This window comes from Dermacentor variabilis, chromosome 5 (assembly GCF_050947875.1).
Source record: "Dermacentor variabilis isolate Ectoservices chromosome 5, ASM5094787v1, whole genome shotgun sequence".
Classification (NCBI taxonomy): Eukaryota; Metazoa; Arthropoda; class Arachnida; order Ixodida; family Ixodidae; genus Dermacentor; species Dermacentor variabilis.
Genome location: NC_134572.1, coordinates 15,380,600 through 15,401,155, shown reverse-complemented (window position 1 = coordinate 15,401,155; position 20,556 = coordinate 15,380,600). Strand labels below are relative to the sequence as shown.

Genomic DNA, 20,556 nt, shown 5'->3' with positions numbered 1-20,556 from the left:
CGCCACACTTACCATGACTGATATACAGTTGCGGCCTTCCTCTTGTCAGTTGCAGCTCCCAAGGCAAGGATCATTTTAAAGCGAAAGCTTTACTGGTCACGAACTTGCGATTTCGCTGTGGCTGTGCTCTGAGGAGGCACATGACGTCACACTGCGTTCCTCGTCGTTGCGTTTGCCTCCGCTCGCTTCGCCAGCTGCGTCGCATGTTTCTCTCTCTCTCGCTCCCTAGTCACTACTGCGCATGCGCCACTAGTAGCACTGAGCCACAGGTCTTCCGCCGCTGCGCAGCGCCGCGCCTTTCCGCAGTCGCCGTTTGGTATGATGTCACACCGCGTTCCTCGTCGTTGCGTTCATCTCCGCTCACTTCGCCAGCTGCGTCTCATGTTTCTCTATCGCTCCCTAGTCACTACTGCGCATGCGTCACTAGTAGCACTGAGCCACAGGTCTTCCGCCGCTGCGCAGCGCCGCGCCTTTCCGCAGTCGCCGTTTAGTATGACGTCACACCGCGTTCCTCGTCGTTGCGCTCGCCTCCACTCACTTCGCCAGCTGTGTTGCATGTTTCTATCTCGCTCCCTAGTCACTACTGCGCATGTGCCACTAGTAGCACTGAGCCGCAGGTCTTCCGCCGCTGCGTAGTGCCGCGCCTTTCCACAGTCACGTTTGGTACGACGTCACACCACGTTCCTCGTCGTTGCGCTCGCCTCCACTCGCTTCGCCAGCTGCGTCGCATGTTTCTCTCTCGCTCCCTAGTCACTACTGTGCATGCGCCACTAGTAGCACGGATCCTCAGGTGTTCCGCCGCTGCGCAGCGCCGCGCCTTTCCGCAGTCGCTGTTTGGTATGACGTCACACCGCGTTCCTCGTCGTTGCGCTCGCCTCCACTCACTTCGCCAGCTGTGTTGCATGTTTCTATCTCGCTCCCTAGTCACTACTGCGCATGTGCCACTAGTAGCACTGAGCCACAGGTCTTCCGCCGCTGTGCAGTGCCGCGCCTTTCCACAGTCACGTTTGGTACGACGTCACACCACGTTCCTCGTCGTTGCGCTCGCCTCCACTCGCTTCGCCAGCTGCGTCGCATGTTTCTCTCTCGCTCCCTAGTCACTACTGTGCATGCGCCACTAGTAGCACGGATCCTCAGGTCTTCCGCCGCTGCGCAGCGCCGCGCCTTTCCGCAGTCGCTGTTTGGTATGACGTCACACCGCGTTCCTCGTCGTTGCGTTCATCTCCGCTCACTTCGCCAGCTGCGTCTCATGTTTCTCTATCGCTCCCTAGTCACTACTGCGCATGCGCCACTAGTAGCACTGAGCCACAGGTCTTCCGCCGCTGTGCAGCGCCGCGTCTTTCCGCAGTCGCCGTTTGGTATGACGTCACACCACGTTCCTTGTCATTGCGTTCGCCTCCGCTCGCTTCGCCAGCTGCATCGCATGTTTCTCTCTCTCTCGCTCCCTAGTCACTACTGCGCATGCGCCACTAGTAGCACTGAGCCACAGGTCTTCTGCTGCGCAGCGCTGCGCCTTTCCGCAGTCGCCGTTTGGTATGACATCACACAGCATTCCTTGTCGTTGCACTCACCTCCGCTCGCTTCGCCAGCTGCATCGCATGTTTCTCTCTCTCTCGCTCCCTAGTCACTACTGCGCATGCGCCACTAGTAGCACTGAGCCACAGGTCTTCTGCTGCGCAGCGCTGCGCCTTTCCGCAGTCGCCGTTTGGTATGACATCACACAGCATTCCTTGTCGTTGCACTCACCTCCACTCGCTTCGCCAGCTGCGTCGTATGCCTGATAACATGTCGGGGGATAGAAAAGGAGAGCTCGCGTGCGCCACAACCACAGTTGAGGCAGCAGTATGGACGGCGACAATTCTGATAAGCAGGAAGAAGCCTGGAATCTACATCGGAACGAGATGAAGAGAAAACGAATCGCCCAGGAAACAAACGAACAGCGTGTCGAATGACTGGCTAAACACCGCAACATAGCTAGACAACCAGACTAACCTGGACTTGCAATCAAAGTTAACCAAGGCTAACCATGCTGTGCCTTAGCTTTTGCTATGTATATCCTGGTATAGCCGAGCTAAGCCACTGCCAATTTTTTACCTTCTGCTCATTAGAGAACAAAATGACGACTGGGACGAAACAAAACACACCTTTAAACATTTGCACTGATGTTGTAAATTTGCTTTTGTGGTGTTAGGTATTCTGTCAGAAAAAACAAAACATCCATCCACTTTATCTACGCTAAGACAACCGCTATCACAGCTTGTTTCCAAGTAACACCAGATGCAACGTGTTACTTCGACCGAGGGGCGGCAGATAAGGCACTGGCTCGATCACAATGTTTTTCTTTATTTTCTTTGTTTTCTTCTGGCTAACTCAGAGGGAGCTTGTTCGAGGGCGCTGCTTTATGATGCAAGTGGGAGCACAGTCGCATAGTATTGTTAATATTTTGTGGGGTTTATCTATCGTTGGAAAAAATTAGTACGTAATTAGTATGTCACTGAATATAATGCAATTAGATGTCCCTCGGCTCTGCCTACATATGCCTCACTGACACTTCGATAATTAAGATACGTCTTGAGTTAGAAAATTAATTACAATTGCCTAAATAAATCTCAGTAATGAAAAAATTACTGGCACCTACTCTACTGTACTGGAAACAATATGCACTAGGTTTTCTTCGAGTAATGCAATTGCTCTTTTTTTTTAGTTTAAGTGCATGATAGTTAACTGGTATATCCTGTATATATATGACATCTGCTTGCAAGTGACGATGTTTCCATTGCTAATAAACGTAAATTATCAGAAGAGGTTTTTTTTTTCATTAGTCATTAGCATTGCTTAATGGAAAGAGAAGCAATACTGAGACACACATCATTCACGTGCATTCCACACTCCGTTGTTAAAAGACTCTGCCAGAGGGATCACTGAAGCCTGCAGGTTTTTTTTAGGGTCAAAATTTGAAACGAGGTGAACATACAGCAATATATTCATTCTCTAAGCATGGACTATCCATACCTTTAGAAATAATTTTTAATTGGCTACCTGCTTGTCTTTAAAAAAATATAATAAACTTTGTCCTATGTGTATATTTACATATACTGTATATGTGCATGGTGTTTACAGTGGAAAGTTAAAACAATGCATGTTCAATGAGAAAATATGAATGAGGCAGCCGCTGCTAGTGCTTCTAATGCGCTTGTCCTGCTATTGTCAGGATTTTCAGAAATAAAGCAAAGTATGAATTAAAATCCATGCGCGCGCGCCAACAATGTTGCAGTAAGCTATTAGCCACAATAAAATGTTAAGTGAAAAGATTGAGGCAAGTCAAAAGAAACCTCAAATGATGGGGGTGACAAAACTGTCCAAGACACGTTAGGGATGGTGTAGGATTTGGCATTGCTGGGGGGGAGGGGCGACCCCCCCCAGGGAACTTTGGAGGGGGCTCGGGCCCCGGAGCCTCCCTGCAGTCGGCGCCTATGGTTATAACAATTAAATTTGGCTTCTGGGTGTGTGCCGGAAGGAAAAAAAAAGCACAAGATCCTTGAAAAGAGGAAAGAAAAAAAAGAAAGCGAATGTGAGCCGCTTTGCTTCTTCCTACCTTTTTGCCTTGTGCCCTGCATGGCATGCCTTCTAGCAGCATAACATCACAGGCTTTCCCGCGCCCCTCTTCCGTCTCCCTTTCATCCTTCTCCCTTCCACCAAGCGCAACATTGCCAGCGTCGGCGAGGTTAAAAGGAGACTGAAGAGGAGGGATAAAGGAATGCCATGTAGGGTGCATAGCACAAAGGCGGGCATGGTGACGCAGCTGGCGCTTTCTTTTTTTTTTTCTTTTACTGAATTTTGCATTACTCTTCTTCACCGCACAGGCACTCTGCAGCCAGATTTACTTGTTATAAGCAATAACATGGCATGGGAACATTGTAGTATGCGGTATATTTTATCATAGAACACATGCAAAAGTTCACAGTGCAACACGGGCTCACTGTTACATTCAAGTATTGTTAAAACCGCTAATGTTATAAGTGAATCATAACTCCGAGTTGGCCTAGTTGGAACAGATTCATTTTTTAGAAAGACTTTATGTGCAAAACAAACATGGACAAAGAAAAGGAGCAACACAAGAAGGAGTGCTCTCTAACAACTGTACTTCTTCCTGTCTAATGACGATGTTTCGATGTTAGTCCCCTCTACTTTTTTAATGCAACCCGGTTATAACAATTATCGGTTATAACAATGGGATTTTCTTGGCACTTCATTATTGTTATAGGTGGATATGGCTATTTCATTAAGGTGTATTCTATGACTGTCTTACGCAGCATGGAAGTGAAAATGGTGGCATTCCTCAGGTTACTTGCATTAGCTAGATGGCTGTTAAGCTTTTTCATTGTTGTATTGGAGCTATGCGTGCCAGATATACAGGGCCTAAAATGTATTGACATTGTAAATCTCAGCAGAGCGGAGATCTACTAACAGCAACACACGAGTGCCTAGCCAACAGTACCGTTCACACTACTTGCTGACCATAGCTGCCTCTATCTTTTATGGTGCTAACAAGGGTTGAAAAAATTGGGAAAGATCCTGAAAAATCCTGCGGCATGATAAATAGCCTGTGTAGCTAAAAATGCACACATCTCATGTGTGCTGTTCCAACTGTGGTGATTATGTGTCGGTCTGCTAAGCACGAGGGTGTGGATCGAATCCTGACCACGGTGGCTGCATTTCGATGGGGGGCAAAATTGCAAAACACCCATGTACTTAGATTTAGGTGCACGTTAAAGAACCCCATGTGAGTGAGTGAGTGAAAGAACTTTATTTCAGTCCACAGAAGGCACAGACCCCTGTGGTCCAAATTTCCGGAGCTCCCCACTGCGGCGTGCCTCATAATCAGATTGTGGTTTTGGCACATAAAACCACATAATTTAATTTAATTGCTTTCACTATGATCGTATGCATCCTGGGATTGAGTCTTCATGTGCAAAAGCCCCTGTTCATGGCCCTCTTAATGCCAGACACATTCCACACTTCTTATGAAAGGTATTGTAAGGCCCAATTAAAGTATTGGCATCCTCACATAACTTGCATCTTGACATCTCTTGTTTTTTGCCTTTGTGTTTTCTTCCTGGACTTGCAAATGATTTCAAGATGCTCATGGGAAGTGGCGCCTCTCTGTGCTGCTGCACAGTGCTAAGGAGCATGTGTGTGTACGTGCAGCACACACAGTTTCGTGCTTACTGCATTCTTCTGGTCACATGCATTGTCTTGCTTCCCATTGCAGTGGCTTCCAACCATTCATGCATATGCTGACTGTCTCCCTCACTCCTAGATGTTTAAAACAACTTTTTTCATCCAATAGCACTTGTGCAGACATGTCATACCAACATGGGGCCTTGCATCGAGTGTGGTGAAGTTGATGCCTGTGCCAGAGGACAACTTGACCTCTGAAAAACACACTTGCTGGTGACTACTGAGATGGTGATCGGAGCTAAAATAAAGGCTCATTAGTTCAAACATACCTTTGAGAACTTATTTATATTTGCACCTCACCTGTGATGGTATGTGTTATGGTACTGCCGTTAATATGGAAAGCTTTCTCTTGGACTCCCTTTTGTGTGTTGTGGAGTCGCCCCAGCTACAGCTGAGGTATTTTTCTTCGGCCTTTTCTCATTCCCATGACGTTATCCTTATCTAGGCGATAGGAATACTAGTATGAAACTCCACATCGTCTCTGTGATGGATTCTGTGTCTTCAGATTTAATTCTGATGCAGTACTGTGCCTCATCACAGCATCCCACTCACTGGTGCACTTGATTAGTTTCACACCATTCTGACAAGTCATCTGCATGCCTGGCCAAGGCCTTGCAGCTGCTCAAAGGCCTTCAACATGCCTGGCTCTTTGGAAGCTTTCCTTGAGACATGTGACAAACTTCCTGCCAAGTTACCATAGAGGGTGCTGCTGAATTCAAGATTGGTTCCTCCTCAACCTTAATTGCTCCGTGGCATTGGGAAACAATGAACCTGCTAAATGCGTCGCTGGCAATGTCCACTCTGCAGTGCTCCGGTACACACACCTTCAATTCAATGTACTTCACGGTGGATAGTCACACATCTTGTGCCGAGCGAAAACAAATGAGAGGGTTGCAGCGGCTGCCAAGCCTAGTGATTTGGCAAAGTACTAGGCTTATACCTGCCAACGTTTACAATTTTATTGTTAAATGTTCAGTTTTTTTAGTGTCCTAATGATAAGAGCTCCTTTACATTAGTAATTTAAACATATTTAATTTGCTTCCTAGTTTAGGGTAAAAGTGGTTACAAAAGAATACAGAACACATTCATGACAAATTTGTTAGCCTGATTTCTTGGTCAAAACTTTAGTCTGACTGAGATAGTTGGTTCATTGCTCTAATAGGTATGTTAACAGCGCGAAAGAAAAAATGAAAACATGAGTAAAAGCATGCATAAAACACATACAGAGACCACTGCTGGATTATTCAGACATACCCACAGTGGCCCTCAAACTTATTGAACCAGCTTATAAATGAAACTGAATTTTCTGCAGCCATTACATGAATGTTTCATGAATAAACTTTGTGAACATTTTTGTTTGTCAGTGGCACATACTGCTCTTGCTGCCACTATAGAAGAGTGCCTTGCTGTTAACAGTGTTCTTACAGAACAAACCCTCGAAATTCAAAAAATAAACAGTCAACATTCTGAGTAATAAAGCAATTTTAGTATCTTTCACCATATTTTAGTATCTTTTGGCTTCAGACAATTTCTTGATTATTATTATTATTTTTTTAGCTGTTAAGTTTGGCAGGTCCACAGACTGTTCTTGCATTAACTCCAGCTGAAATGGATAATTATGGCTGCTTTGCATATGTTGCATTTTCTAGTTGGTCAGCGGGACACGTAATTGCAGGTTTCTTTCATCTTGATGAGCACAACGAAAGCATGGTTCAAGTATTCTATATGCAGCATTGTCTGCATGAAGAAGGATCGCGACCACATTAGTGTCAGCCAGGATTGGCACTTGTTCGCAAGTCTAAGGTACCCGCCGTGGTTGCTCAGTGGCTATGGTGTTGGGCTGCTGAGCACGAGGTCGCGGGATCGAATCCCAGCCATGGCGGCCGCATTTCGATGGGGGCGAAATGCGAAAACACCCGTGTACTTAGACTTAGGTGCACGTTAAAGAACCCTAGGTGGTCGAAATTTTCGGAGTCCTCCACTACAACGTGCCTCATAATAAGAAAGTGGTTTTGGCACGCAAAACCCCATAATTAAATTAAGTCTAAGGTGCACAGCGTCCCCCATATTCATGGTCTGCATAGGTGGGGCCTCAAAGCTCCAGCCATCAGGCTCCTGCCACAGACTAGTCATTTCTCCTCCTCTTGTCCCAGTGACTCTTTTTTTTTTTTATCCTGACGATAACAATATTAGCATCGCACCCACCAATGGATTGTGTAGATTTCGGTCACTTGGGCACCTGCTGCTGCCACATGCTCAGAAGCAACAACGGCTGCCCATTTGCATTGATCCAGCTAAGCAGTGTAGTAGCCACTCTAGAGACTATGCTACATGAAAGCCATTAACAATCATTTTGAAACTACAGCAAGTCACATTTTGAATGTAAACTGTGTGATAAAATTGTGCACATTTAAAAAAATTATCTGCTGGCTATTTTGCACTGTCAAAAGCACCCAAAGGGGTATAAAAATGATTAAGGATGTGCTTCTGACAGTCTGCAGAACCTCACTTCTCTTGTATGCTACAAAGCTAATCAAGATTACTACACTGCAAAGCAAAGCTTTTTCGTTTTCATGAATTTATATAGCAGCTCCTGAAGTAAAACTTGCTGATAAGGGTGGTGGGAAAGGCACATCTCCTACAAACTGCCTTTCTCGAGGTTGACATCTGAAGTATATTTCATTTCAGAGTAGGAGCTTTCATCACTGTGCTCACATGTGTCTCTCCCAACTGCTGATTGAGCAAAGTGCTGCTTAGCTTTGGTGACCCGAACCAAACCGGCGCACTCAGCATGACATGGCTGAGGTCCAGGTTACAATTCTTGCAGATGCACTTAGATAACAACTACAAAACCTTGGGCTGCTGAAACAGCAGTCTTATATGCAGATAACCACCATCTTGTGTTTGCTGAGGCATTCTTACATATTGTTTACTGCTTAGTGAGGTGTTTATAATGTGTTCAATTTGTCATGTGCACTGTGTTTATGACATTGTATTTTGTGTTGCTTTACACTGCTTTCCACAAAGAATCAGCTCTGTTAATGGGTTTATCTGGGATGTTCTTGTGAACAAGAAGCTTACAGTGAGCTTTTGTTTCCAGAAAGACAAGCAACAAAGGTCGCACCTCTCGCATTCTACGCAGAGCTCTAGACCTACAAGACCTCACGTGAGACGCTTCTAAAGACTTCTTGTGTGTGTGCTGGGGTATTGTTCAAAAGCTGCATGTACACTCTGAGGTTTAACACGAAGGTGCAAGATAAAAGACATTTGTTGCAACCAACCCTATGTCACTTTTGCTTTTTGTTCAAAAGGTGTCATCTTCTTTGAAGCCAGCCTCAAAGGGATCAACAGAGACAAACCATCGTGCTGAGAAATCGGGTGGCGGTGTAGCAGCCTCTGCCACAACAGGCCGGCAGACAGCGCTTCGGTCATCTTCCGAGAAGGGAGCAGCCTCATCCTCTTCAACGCAGCAGGGGTCTACGGTGATGTCACGCCCTTCGCGCAAGTTTGAAGAGAATCCACCACCAACTCGAGGTTCCACGGAAGCAGCAGTCGAAGAGGTGGCCTCTGCAGTTCTTCGCTCTAGGCTTCCACTGGCACAGCTGCTCGATCCGACAGAACCACTTCCACCAGGTGTGGAGCCAGATGAGGTGAGGAATTTGTCCATAATACCGCTAAATTTGTGAGCTTGGGGTCGATAACTAGTATTTGACTGTAAACAGCAGTTGTGAGTCAAATGTTCATCACGCTTTGGGTCAGGGATGGCACAATGTAACAGAGGATATAAAACAGTATCAAACTACTAATCATGCAGTTTTATTAGTTTTGTTGCCGCTTTGTGCAAGTGAACACATAATACTTGTCAAGTGAAATCTTCATACCACAATGGAATATGTCCAGTATGAGTAAAATCAAGCGCCACAAAAGTCATTTTATATATACTTGTATAAAGCAAAGAGTTTTGATGTGGTATAGCTGAGGATCCTGATTGACTGTAGTGAAGATTCGCATCATATATGATGTAGATTTGAGACCTTACTCTGTGATTGAAGGGAACAGTGTCTAGAAAGGTAGTGCTGGGTATAAATACAGTTCAAAAGGATCAGAATCATTACAGTCTCTAGCTTTTTGTTTGTGTAGTGCTTGTTTAGTACTTGTTGAGAGCACAATAATTTAACAGTGAAGCTGGGCTGTCCGAGCAATGATATAACTTGAATATACATCTGTAATCTTACCTTGTACCTGCATTTACAAAAATTGTAAAGCGTCAATTGCATTTCGGGATTTTTGCAGAAAGCGAGCTCAATTGTGATACATGGAGAAATTTTTCATTTCCAGTGGTTTCGAGTCACACAGAATGAGATTGAATAAAGTGATTATACACTTTTTGTTTGTAATGGGAGCAATTACTTGTTTTCGTTTTTGCCTGCTATTATAACTTTAATGTTTAAAAACAGCGCTGAAGACTTGCACCAGACAACAGAAAGGAGGATGGGACACACATGGTGCTGCGTGTGTTCCTTCCTCCTTTCTGTTGTCTGGAGTGAGTTTTTAGCGCTATTTTTAGACATTATGGAAATCCACCAACTCGCCCAATCTGCCGCTCTTCTTTAGTATAACTGCTTTTATTTCCAGATATCATCTGGCCTGAACACTGCCAGCTCCTTGCCACTGTCACAAGTCAAGTGGAGCAGGTGAGTAGCATTGCCTGTGCTGTCACTTACCAAGTGTAACAGGGGACATGGTGCAAGAAAATTAATTTTGAAGCACAGGCAAGATTTAAATAAAATTGTAAGACCATGCTCACATTATAAGTGTAATGTGTGAATACTCAAATATTTGATTTTGAAGTGATTAGGGAACATTCGAATGATTTTAATGCGAATAGAATATCTAGTATTTGATGTCTCTAATATTTGGTATACAGTAGAAACTCGTTGATACGATCCCGTTATGTATGTTTTCCTGGCACCAGTGTTTGCAATTGAGAACACAAAAAATGGCCCAACAGAGTTGCACTCATTTGTTACCAATTAGTAACAAATGTGAGCATCATGTTTCGCTTTGGTGGCAGCTGGTGTCGCCCACCGGCTCGATTTAGTTTCGGTTTCCCGTTGCCCTCTTAAAACACCGCGCAATAGGAAAACAATGAAATGCGTCTCGAGCTGCAACGATTCTCACGACGCTTCGCATTACATACATGGCTACAATAGTCGAGTCTGTCAATATTTTTTAGTTATTCCAGATCGTACGTTTTCCTGGTTAGTATGCTTTTTCTCGCATTTTTTTCCAAAACATATGAGCGAGGTTTTGCTGCATTCGGTGAATGACCCGACTGTGGTTGGTGCCTCGACTCGTACAGCATTCCCACAGAGCGCGATCTCTGCTGGTAAAAGATTTAGCAGCATCGATGGGAATGATCGAAATGATTGACTTAATGCAAGCAGAGGGAACAACAAAAGCAGTGCATGTGGAAAGCACAGGAGCCTGTGTGAAGATCGGGCTGATTAGCCACCGGGAGGCACACTAATTGTATTGAATACATGCGTTCACTGTTCAGGCTGTTCAGGCACACAGATTCGTGTAGTTCGAAGCTTTCCGCCCATGTGTGAGCACATAGATGAACTTTGCACCCATGCTCGTGGTACTTGCTGGCTGGTCAACCGCAGACCTGAACCCCGCTTCAACGGCTGTCAACCTAACCTGTATGCATGGTCTCGTGACCGATCACTGATGAACCATATGTAGAAACATATGACTGACAAGCGTTCCACAAAGGTTTACAGCCTTTTATCGCATCAGCCAGCAGTAAATTTTCCTCATGGCCACACCATTGGCCACACTGTCTAGCCTGCCAGCCCTAATCAGAACTGCTTTGCTTGGTGTTGGTGACCAAAGTTCGGGACCACCCCCTTTGGTATTTAGGATAGCTTTGCTATTTCTTCAGCTTCAGAAGCAAAGAAAGCGCTAGATTCTGTTCCACAGGCACATTTTATTAATATAAAGAATATGATAGTTATTCAAAAAGTAAGGGTCGTTTGGCTCGAAAAAAAGTATATATTCTTTAGTAAAAGTTTTACTGACAGGTTTAGTTTAGTACAAACCTACTTCACTTTTCTACATAATCACCATTAACTCCTAAGCATTTTTCATACCACTGCGCCAGTTATCCCTCTGTATAGAAGTTTGCCGCCTGGGAATTGAACCAGTTGACCGCGGTAGTCTTGAGTTTCTCGTCTTCAAACCATTGGCCCCTAAGCCACTGTTTCAAGTGCAAGAAGAGGAAATAATCACTTGGTACAAGGTCGGGTCTGCAGGGTGGGTGAAAAAAAGGTTGCCAACCAAACTCTTGAATCTTCTCCTTGGTTAAGGCAGCAGTGTGAGCATGCACATTGTCATGGAGGAGGACAATTCCAGATGACAGTTTCTTGTGCTGTCTATTTTTGATCATACATCTCAGTTTGGTGAGTGTTTCTTAGTATACGTCAGGTGTAACCGTAGTCCCACATTCCATGAAATCAAACAAAAAGATGCCTTTTTCGTCCCAGGAAACAATAGCCATCATTTTCCGACCCGAGTAAGGAGATTGCTTGAATTTTTACAGGTTTGGGGAAGAGGAGTGGCACCACTGCATTGATCGTTGTTTTGCTTCCAGAGTGGCGTAGGATATCCAAGTCTAGTCGCCTGTAACAATGTGCGAAAACTACTCATCTCTGTCGTGTTGGTAGCGGTCCAAAGACACTCGTCCACTTGACATTCTTTGCTGTTTTAGTTCGCTGGTAAGCATACTTGGGATCCACCTTGCACACACCCTGTGATATCCTAGCTTTTCAGGTACAGTCATGTAAATTGTAGTGTATCCAACAAGAGAAAATTAATCAGCCAGACCACTAACTGTCAGTGGTCGATCTAATTGCAATTTCGGGTCTTTTTGTTGAACAGTTTCATTGTTCTGGATGCTGGGCCTGCCACTCCACTCTTCATCGTGCACGTTTGTGCAGCCATTTTCGAAGTCTCGATACCATTCTCTGACCTTTCCTTTGCTCATCACTGTAGGTCCATAAACTGAGCACAACTGCCCATGAATTTGCTAAACTGATGATCCTTTTGCATGCAAAAATCATCTAATTACAGCTCGCACTTCACAACAGGGGGGGGAAACGATTTTTGCAGACGTTGTCTACATTGCCTGACAAGCAGGCGACTACTGGGCCTAAACACTAACTTCATTACCTTCATGAAGAATTAACAAATGGTGTTGCACAAATAAAACTTTATTCTGACATGTAAATATTTAAACATAAGCAAATGGCTCTCACTTTTTTAACCCTTGTATCTTTCGGGCCTTTGTGTGCCAGCACTGACAACAACCGAATTGTTGTCAGTGCTGGCACACTAATTTGGTGTTTCCTTTAGTAAGAATAGAGCACACTATACATCTTGATTTCTAGGTACTTGAGTTACTGATAGTTAGCAACGTTCTTGTTACTAATCAGCCTCTTCGATTTTCGGAGTTCTGGCAGCCAGACGGCACCCAGCTAGTTCCGGTCCTGATAGGAAGTCACGTGTGCTGGGATCCCAAGACAACCCGAAGCTGCTCGAAGTTTCCGAAATCAAACATCGGGGCACTTGGCCGCCGAGTAAATTTAAACATGCTACCAGCATGGTAGTGCCAGTGAAGTCGGCGCGCGCTCGGTGTAGTCGGCCCATTTATATGCGTTGCCAGCTTGAAAATATACAGTTGCATCCAGGGATACAATCACTTTCGCGAGATTTCATGCGACTTAACGCAGGACGCGCATTGGGCCAACCTCATTTTGCACAGCACAACAGGTGGCCTCCGACGCGTCCAATACCAAGATTCGAAATTGCACGTAAGTGATTGTATCCTTCAAAACGATCACTCGAGGATGCCTGCTCGCAGCGATCGTGTCGCCCATCGGCGACATTGATAAGTTGGCATTGTGTGATCACTTGATAATAAAAAGGCAGGATATGGGGTACGCTTAAAATTTCATGCTGACCTGCTTGGGCTTCAAGTTAAGAAGTTTGTTTTGGCCGATGGTGCTTCTCTTATGACCCTAAGGAGCTGGGGATGCGGCTAGTGCATGGAAATGCATGCCGCCTGTGACCAGCTAAATGTTTCACACGAAAAACAATATTGGTCACGATTATGAGAGCAACAAGCTAATGTATGTGTGCCTATTATTCAACCATTGCATTCCTAACATCAACAGCCTGCAGTTCGAACACATATCAGTTTCGAGCTGCTACCCAAGCAAAGACGGAACGAACACAGGCTATAGCTGCAATACCTTTGCTAACTGCAGAAAAAGGAGCTATTGCCGCATGCATACGCGAGATATGTGAAATGGTACACCACCAGAGAAATATCAACTGAAAATGCACTGCAGTGTGTATGAATGAGCATCTACAACGCATGAGAGCGTGGCGCGCTGTTCACTGCTAGGAAAAAGCCTTCCCGACACACGCACGCGCGCACACACACACACACACACACACACACACACACACACACACAAAAGAGCTTCAAATGGTATTCACCACCACTTGTATTTCACCACCTCACAATGCAGAACGGTGTGTTAGAACCTGAGAAGATAACACGAAGTAAGGAAATCCGAAGATGACCATAGCCAGTTGGCTGAACGAGGTAAAGTCCTCAAGTGCCCGCGTTGCAATCTACCAAGTCCCCACAAACATGGTGCCGAGTGCTCATCGCCTCTTTTAGTCATCTGCTAGCCAGAGAACTAGCCAGACCGAAATTATCTTGGCTGGTTCTGGCAGCCTGCGGGTAGCCATAACCGTCCAGCCCGAGTAATATGAAAGCCCAGCGGAAGTGCGTGGCACGGGGGATGGAGCAACCCGAGAAAAATGAAGGTGCTGTACCCGGAAGGTGCGGGTAGCCAGAAGTGGAAAATCAAAGAGGCCCAGTGTGTGTAGCCTCCTCAGCATCTGCAGTATCGTGTTCTTTTCACAAAATTTGTAGGCATAAATGTTTTAATGCGGAAGTGTTAAGGGCCCCGTGCCGCATAAAATTCGGCATCGGCGCCCAGCGTCGGACGTCGCCCTGGCAAAAATAATTTCGAACCTGATTCCGAACCACGCATACCCAACCACATTCTACCACCAAAGTTGCTCGTACCTTGCACTTCATTCTTTACAAAGTTATTCGTCGGAATTTTGAAAACAGCAGCCCACAAACAAATCTAATGGAAAGAAAACACCGACGGCACATATCTTTTATGTTAGCTCTTCTCAGACTGAAATATTAAAAGTGCGAAGCAATAACAGGAGATGACCCACGCAAGAGGCCGCGTTTCTACCAGAAAGCTTGCCTTCGTGCATAGCGTTAGCCGCCAGCGTTTTCGGGTAAACGTTACGGTTACTTAAGCTGCAGTTGCCGGGAAGCATGAAAAGCAGTCAGAGGGTTTTGAATGCTTTCGTGTTCCACTCTTAAAGGCGAAGTTTAAGCATCCTCCAAATCCTTTTTTAAGTTTTCTGATATTTGATTTCGTATACGACTTTTTTTTCTTGATTCCATTCTATATTCGATCTGTGATTGCTTAGAGAGATTTTCATATGGAAATTAACAAATGGGCTGTGATGCTTATGCTTTAGCTTTCCTAAAGAGGGCACATCATTTATAGCTGGTTATTGTTTATATTTTAGTTTTGTTTACCGCAAATATGCATGTGATGATGTAAATTAATTAATTTACTTTTTAATATGTTGCTGCCTAAGCCTGATCTGCATAGAAATTAGTACCTAATGGTTGACTTTGCTTCCGGCATGAACTGTGCTTGCAACATCAACGGTGCATATTTTTTTTTGTTGCTTTCAGTGGGGGTTCTTCCAGCACATCTGGTGTGACGCCAGTGCCACCATCAACCAGCAGCCGATGGCAGAGTGCTCCCTCCACATCAAAGCCCACTGAATTGAAGCAGTTAGACCGTTCATCCCAAGCTACATCACAGTCATCATCGGCATTGAAACCATCCGCATCCACTAAAGAGCCAGAGAAAGCACCACTGGCAGACAAGGGACCATCGGTAGCCAAGTCATCCTCAGCAACTACCAAGCCTGGGCGCACAAGCCAGGCCAAAGAAGGTGCAAGTAAGGCCGAACAACCAGCGAACAAGCCAGCAGTCACAGCCACGAAGGGGGCGGCGGCATCAACCAGCAGTTCCCGATCTACTGCCAAGACAGCGAGGGAGACATTACGGCGAGAAAAGGACGACTCGCTATCATCGCGTTCTCGCTCACGAAGCCGCAAGCGAGGTCGGAACCGATCATTGTCACAGCGTCGGCGCCGACGGTCGTCATCTTCATCATCGACGTCGTCTTCATCATCCGATGGTGGTGGCAGCGGTAGCAGGCGGCGAACCAGGGGCGGCCGGAGTCGACGGCGCAGCAAGAGTGCCTCAACGTCAGATGGTTCACGTGGTGGGGGAAGCTCCCGCAGGGGCCGGAGGCGCCGAAGGCGATCGTCCAGCTCCAGCTCGAGGTCGTCAAGTTCAAGTTCAAGTTCCAGCAGCGACGGCCATGGCAGTAATCACCGAGGGCACCGGAAGAGGTCACCAGGTCGTCGCAAGAGCAGGCGCCATAGGTCGAGCTCCAGTGGGTCAAGCAGCAGCGACTGAAGCTTTATTATTGCAGTCGATATCATAGGGTGAGAAGAAAAAAATTTGCTGTAAGAGACCTCTTCCTAATGCAGCAAGCTGGCTTCCCTGCATGCAACTTTTCACTGGCGTTGCTTTACCGCTCGTGCCCAAGGCAGCCTTGTGCGATTGGTGATGTACAGCTCTGTTTTGTGCAAGTCCTGTGGAGCCGAAATGAGGAGCAGCTGGAGCACAGTGAAGGTTGTAGCTTGCATGTTTCAAAAATGGTTCCTGGCTGTCGGACAGTGCCATGGCCTCAGAGAAAAGCTTGGGAAGATGGCATATAGTCTGTTTCTCCACTCTGCCCTTGACTTTGTGATATGGCAGCCTGCAGTAAGGAAGTCATTCATTTTTCAGTTAATGAAAAATGATTGCTCATTGCACTGTTCTGTTATTTTCTGGTTTCCTTTTGTCTTGATTTCTTCTTTGTGGCGTATCATCAGTTTGCGTAAGCAAGCGCCCATTCCTGGCCTGCCACAACCGTAAGATATGCGTCATGTTACTCGAGCAAGCATGAATTGTCTGTAATTTTTTGGAGTATTTAGGAAATGCTTAGTCACCATCTAGGTGAATGTCAGCCTGCGTGTGAATTCTTGTAATTGAATTCACCTAAGGGTGATCGATTTCAGCTTGTCAATATGCATAGCGATTACTTGGCTGTTCATCAGGGCACACCTTTGGGACACGGCCCTAGTCGGTCACCTGTTATTTCCATCCGGACATGGTGGCGAATGACCAAAAACGCAGCTGTGGAGAGTCGCGAGTGTCTATTCCTGCATTTGAAGTATAGAACAGCAGATCGTCCCAGGAATGGCATCCTGTGAGCCGGCTTATCTGCTGGACTTAGGGCTTCATATGGTTCTAAGTGAATGCGAGTTCACTGTCTAAGACTTGTATTTAAGAAAGACCGTGTAGATTCCACAAAGGCAATGCAATCCATCCATGTGCTGCGTTGATGTTGGATAGGAGGACATGTCCACGGAATAAAACCTTTCATATCAAGGATTCTTTTTGAATCTGGCCCTATGGGGCTGAATCATGTGCAAGCAAGAAAGCATCATTTACATAAGAAATTTTGATCTCGTATGACAACAGTCAGGTGCAGATGTTCTTAATAGCCCCTACAAGCTACTTATAAATTGTCATTGAGCAGTGGTAGGAAAACTCTTAAGCAAGCACAGTCAGTGAACTTCGTAAAGAAAAAAATGAATTATAAATGTTATCAGGTTAGGATCAGCAAGGAACTGCTTGGTTAAAAAAAAAACTTCATTTGTCATTTAGTCATTGCATGCATTGGCGTGGGTACCACTGGCAACATTCATGATAATTTGTTTGAGCGGTGTGTGCCATGCTATATTCTGTAGGTTTGGGAGAAGTATGGATATGTCGTTTAGTGCCTCCTTGCAAGTTCGGTTGGTTTGTAGTCGGTAGCTTGGACCTTGGCTGTAGGCATTCATTCACTTTAACAGTAAGCTTCTTTATTTTGTTTTATAATATTGAGGCCCAGAAGCCCCTGTGCTCACACTGCTATAACATTGCACAACACCCTTGTCCGAGCTTACTGTATAAAGATTTTGTTGCTTGTGATAGCGGACATCATAAAAAGCAGTATTGGTCGCATTCTTGTCCTGGCTGCCTTTCCTCAATTTATACTGCTGCTCCGGAACTTTTTTTTTTTTCACAGTGGAAACTATTATTGTAATGCAGACCTAGTAAAAACCTATTATGAAGGCTTCATAGTGTTGCAGGAAAGCTGCACTTAATGAATAAGGTCTTGACGCTGAAACTGTCATCTGCTACCGAGCATTGTCTTTTCACAAAGTTGTGCTAACATAATTTTAAATATCTGGCTCTTGGCTGGGTGTTTTTCTCTTTGCAATTGAACACCGTCTGACCTTGCAATTTTATGCGTCAAAGTGAATGTCACTTTGAAGCATTTATTTCTTGCAGGTATGCTGTGAAAAGTGGTAACACAGGTGTAAAAACTTGACTCAAGCACCTACAGAATGAGAGCAGTTGACTGCCTGCGACTTAGCCATGTTTTCTTATCAGAGGGACAGACAACACTGAAATTTGCCAGCATTGGAAATGAGAAATTGCAGATGTTTGCCTGGTTCCTTACCTTCCCTGCTACTCTGGTTAAAGTGTGAAAGAGAATACAACACACATAAGAAGGCACACAGTGCACCAACAACTGTCTGCAAGATCTTGTAAATTCCTGCTTAAGCCAAAAGCATGGTGGTGAATTGCCCGGAATAGGCCACCTCCTCTATAGCTCTGAGGCACTATCCAAGTCTTGAAAGGACTTATATTCTGGACATGACTTCTCGGTTGACTGAATGGCCAGATATGACAGCAGCCTGCAGGACCCCGAAATGTTGTCATAAGTGTACTGTGTTCTGCCGTGCGGGCACAACAATGTTTAGCAGTGTTTGTGGGTTTCCTAACTACATTTACAACCACCGTAGATTTTTCTTTCCTTTTTCTTTTTTTTTTTTTTGCAGCAGTGCAATTTCTGGGCAGTTTCGCTTTCTATAAAGCTATTTACCTAGAAACAGCAGTATGCAAAGGTGCAGGGGCACAGATAAGTCAGTCTAGTGATAGACACGCAGGTGATAGCACTGGATCTGTGGCTACAGGCCACATTGGCAGATTGTTCCTTGGTATTCCGCAGTGACAACCGTACATTTGCATGCTTGTGTAGCAAAATGGTGTTTTTCTTTTTTTTTTATGCGATGGGTTATGAAAAGTGAGACAAACTCAAACAATGCTGCTTTTGCGGCGGAGTCTTGAAACAGTCAAAACTGACATTGACTTATACAACCCGCCTCCTCCTCTTCCTTTCACAGCCAGACCATGTCCGCTTGTGACACTCAATGTGTCTCGTGTGTGTCTATCTTTGTCGTGTGCTTTTGTCATATTTGCACGCACTGTACAATATTTCATGACATTTGTTTCGTGGAATTCACAATGTCAATTAAAAGAGTTCACATTTTTCTCTTGCCCCGCACCTTGTCTCGATCCTGGTTTGGCTGGAACAAAAGAAGCGGTTATTTAAGGCGCCTCGAATCTCCTGATTGGTCTACAAACATTTCATGGTCTGCTTTTTTTTTTAAGCAAGTAGTTTTCTTTCTTTTTTTGTTCTTTTGCCTGTTTGTGTGGTGGACCACAGCCGAACTTTCTACGCCAGTACATTAGTGGTGAAGCTAAGTGCGCATGTAGTCGCGCAACTGTGAGTTGCGCGATGCATTTGCCGCCGAGCACCAACTAGCTCTTTGAGATGCACATGCTGTCGGGCGAGAGCATTGTGACATCTGGAGGTTTAGATGCTGTAGTGGAACACACTGGAAGGGCTGCACTCCCCTCTTCAATTGCCTCGCACTCCACCTGTGGCGGCAACAGGAGTGTCGCCTTCCACACAGGTGCCATGCCGCGGCTCGCGCTGCTGGACACAACAATGTGACATCTGCGCTTATATGCGTTGGGCGCGAGGTTATATGGTGAGTAAAGTGATTAACTGGGCTAGTTGGTGCTCATTCAATTTAAACTGCTCTAATTGGCTCTGGTCACGGTAAATGACATGGACACCACTTGCCACGGTGGCGACATCTTCGAGGAGTGCGCCGCTAGTACTCTAGCCAATGTACCGCTGAAGCGTACGAAGGACAGTGTTGCCATAAGTTTCTTTTAAAGCATTTCGCTAAAGCTTGTGAGAATTTTGGGTAAAGACAGTTTTGGAACACTATTACGCTAGCATGGCGTAAGTCATTCACCAAAACGTCTCGCGTTTGTCTTGGGTCCATGTGAGAGGAATAAACTGAATTTACCAGCAGTGTGTCGTGGACCTTGATTTAACTGTTATATGAGCATATCAACGCATGATAACAGCTGAAATTTGGTGTTTACCCTGAGATTGTTAGGTTCCAAATGCAGCACGATTTAATAGGAAACAAAAGCAGTCTGAATTTCCTAGCATGCAAAGGCTCTTAGTCTACATCCTACCTGAAAATTTTCATTCTCGGCGTTCTTGAAAGGATGCAAAGTTGCATGTTAAAGGCAACACCGGCGATTTCTTTATCATGTCAAGGTAATGGCATCTTTAGGTTCCTGAAACCCCTCTGACACGCAAAATTGTTCCACAAATTCAAAAAAACTTTTAAATAGGCAAAAAAGTGCGATAAACTTGGGCGACACTTTACCAGGAAACGCTTGCAGCGAGCGGTATGCACGGATGCGAGCTTTCTTTCTTTTTTTTCCGCCTGGCTGGTTGGCCGGCGCTGCGATGGTAGAAGCTAGTGTGCTAGGATACGGCTTGGTGGGACGAACAACTGGGGCGGCGCATGCTTTTCAGTGAGGCGCGCGACAACGAAAAATACTGTGGCAGTGCTGCGATTGAAGTGAATTGGGCCACATCAAGGTCGCGCCGTTGGAAACTGCTGGCGATGTTTCTCAGAAGGGTCATTCATACTACTTTGCGCGCTGATATGCGTTCGGACCGCTCAAACTGTGTTAACTGTGTTTATAATTGCATGTGACAGGTATGTATGCCTGTCACATATGTTGCTGCATGTTCACCTCGCTTCAAAATGCATTGCCTTCTTTTTTGACCCGGAAAAATGAATAGATGCCTTTC

At 45.3% G+C, this 20,556-nt stretch overlaps 1 protein-coding gene across 2 annotated transcripts in view; it reads left to right on the top strand.

Moving 5' to 3' along the window:
* Positions 1-18,925, top strand: part of Moca-cyp (nuclear cyclophilin protein Moca-cyp) — a 69,972-nt gene extending 51,047 nt beyond the window's left edge. The window contains exons 15-18 of one of the 2 annotated variants that reach the window (XM_075691798.1): positions 8,342-8,407; positions 8,553-8,891; positions 9,877-9,935; positions 15,107-18,925. In XM_075691798.1, coding sequence (XP_075547913.1) covers positions 8,342-8,407; positions 8,553-8,891; positions 9,877-9,935; positions 15,107-15,905 — 1,263 coding nt within the window. In that variant the 3' untranslated portion in view covers positions 15,906-18,925. The remainder of the gene's footprint in view (positions 1-8,341; positions 8,408-8,552; positions 8,892-9,876; positions 9,936-15,106) is intronic. The other variant, XM_075691799.1, reaches the window with a different exon arrangement.
* Positions 18,926-20,556: the final 1,631 nt, after the last annotated feature.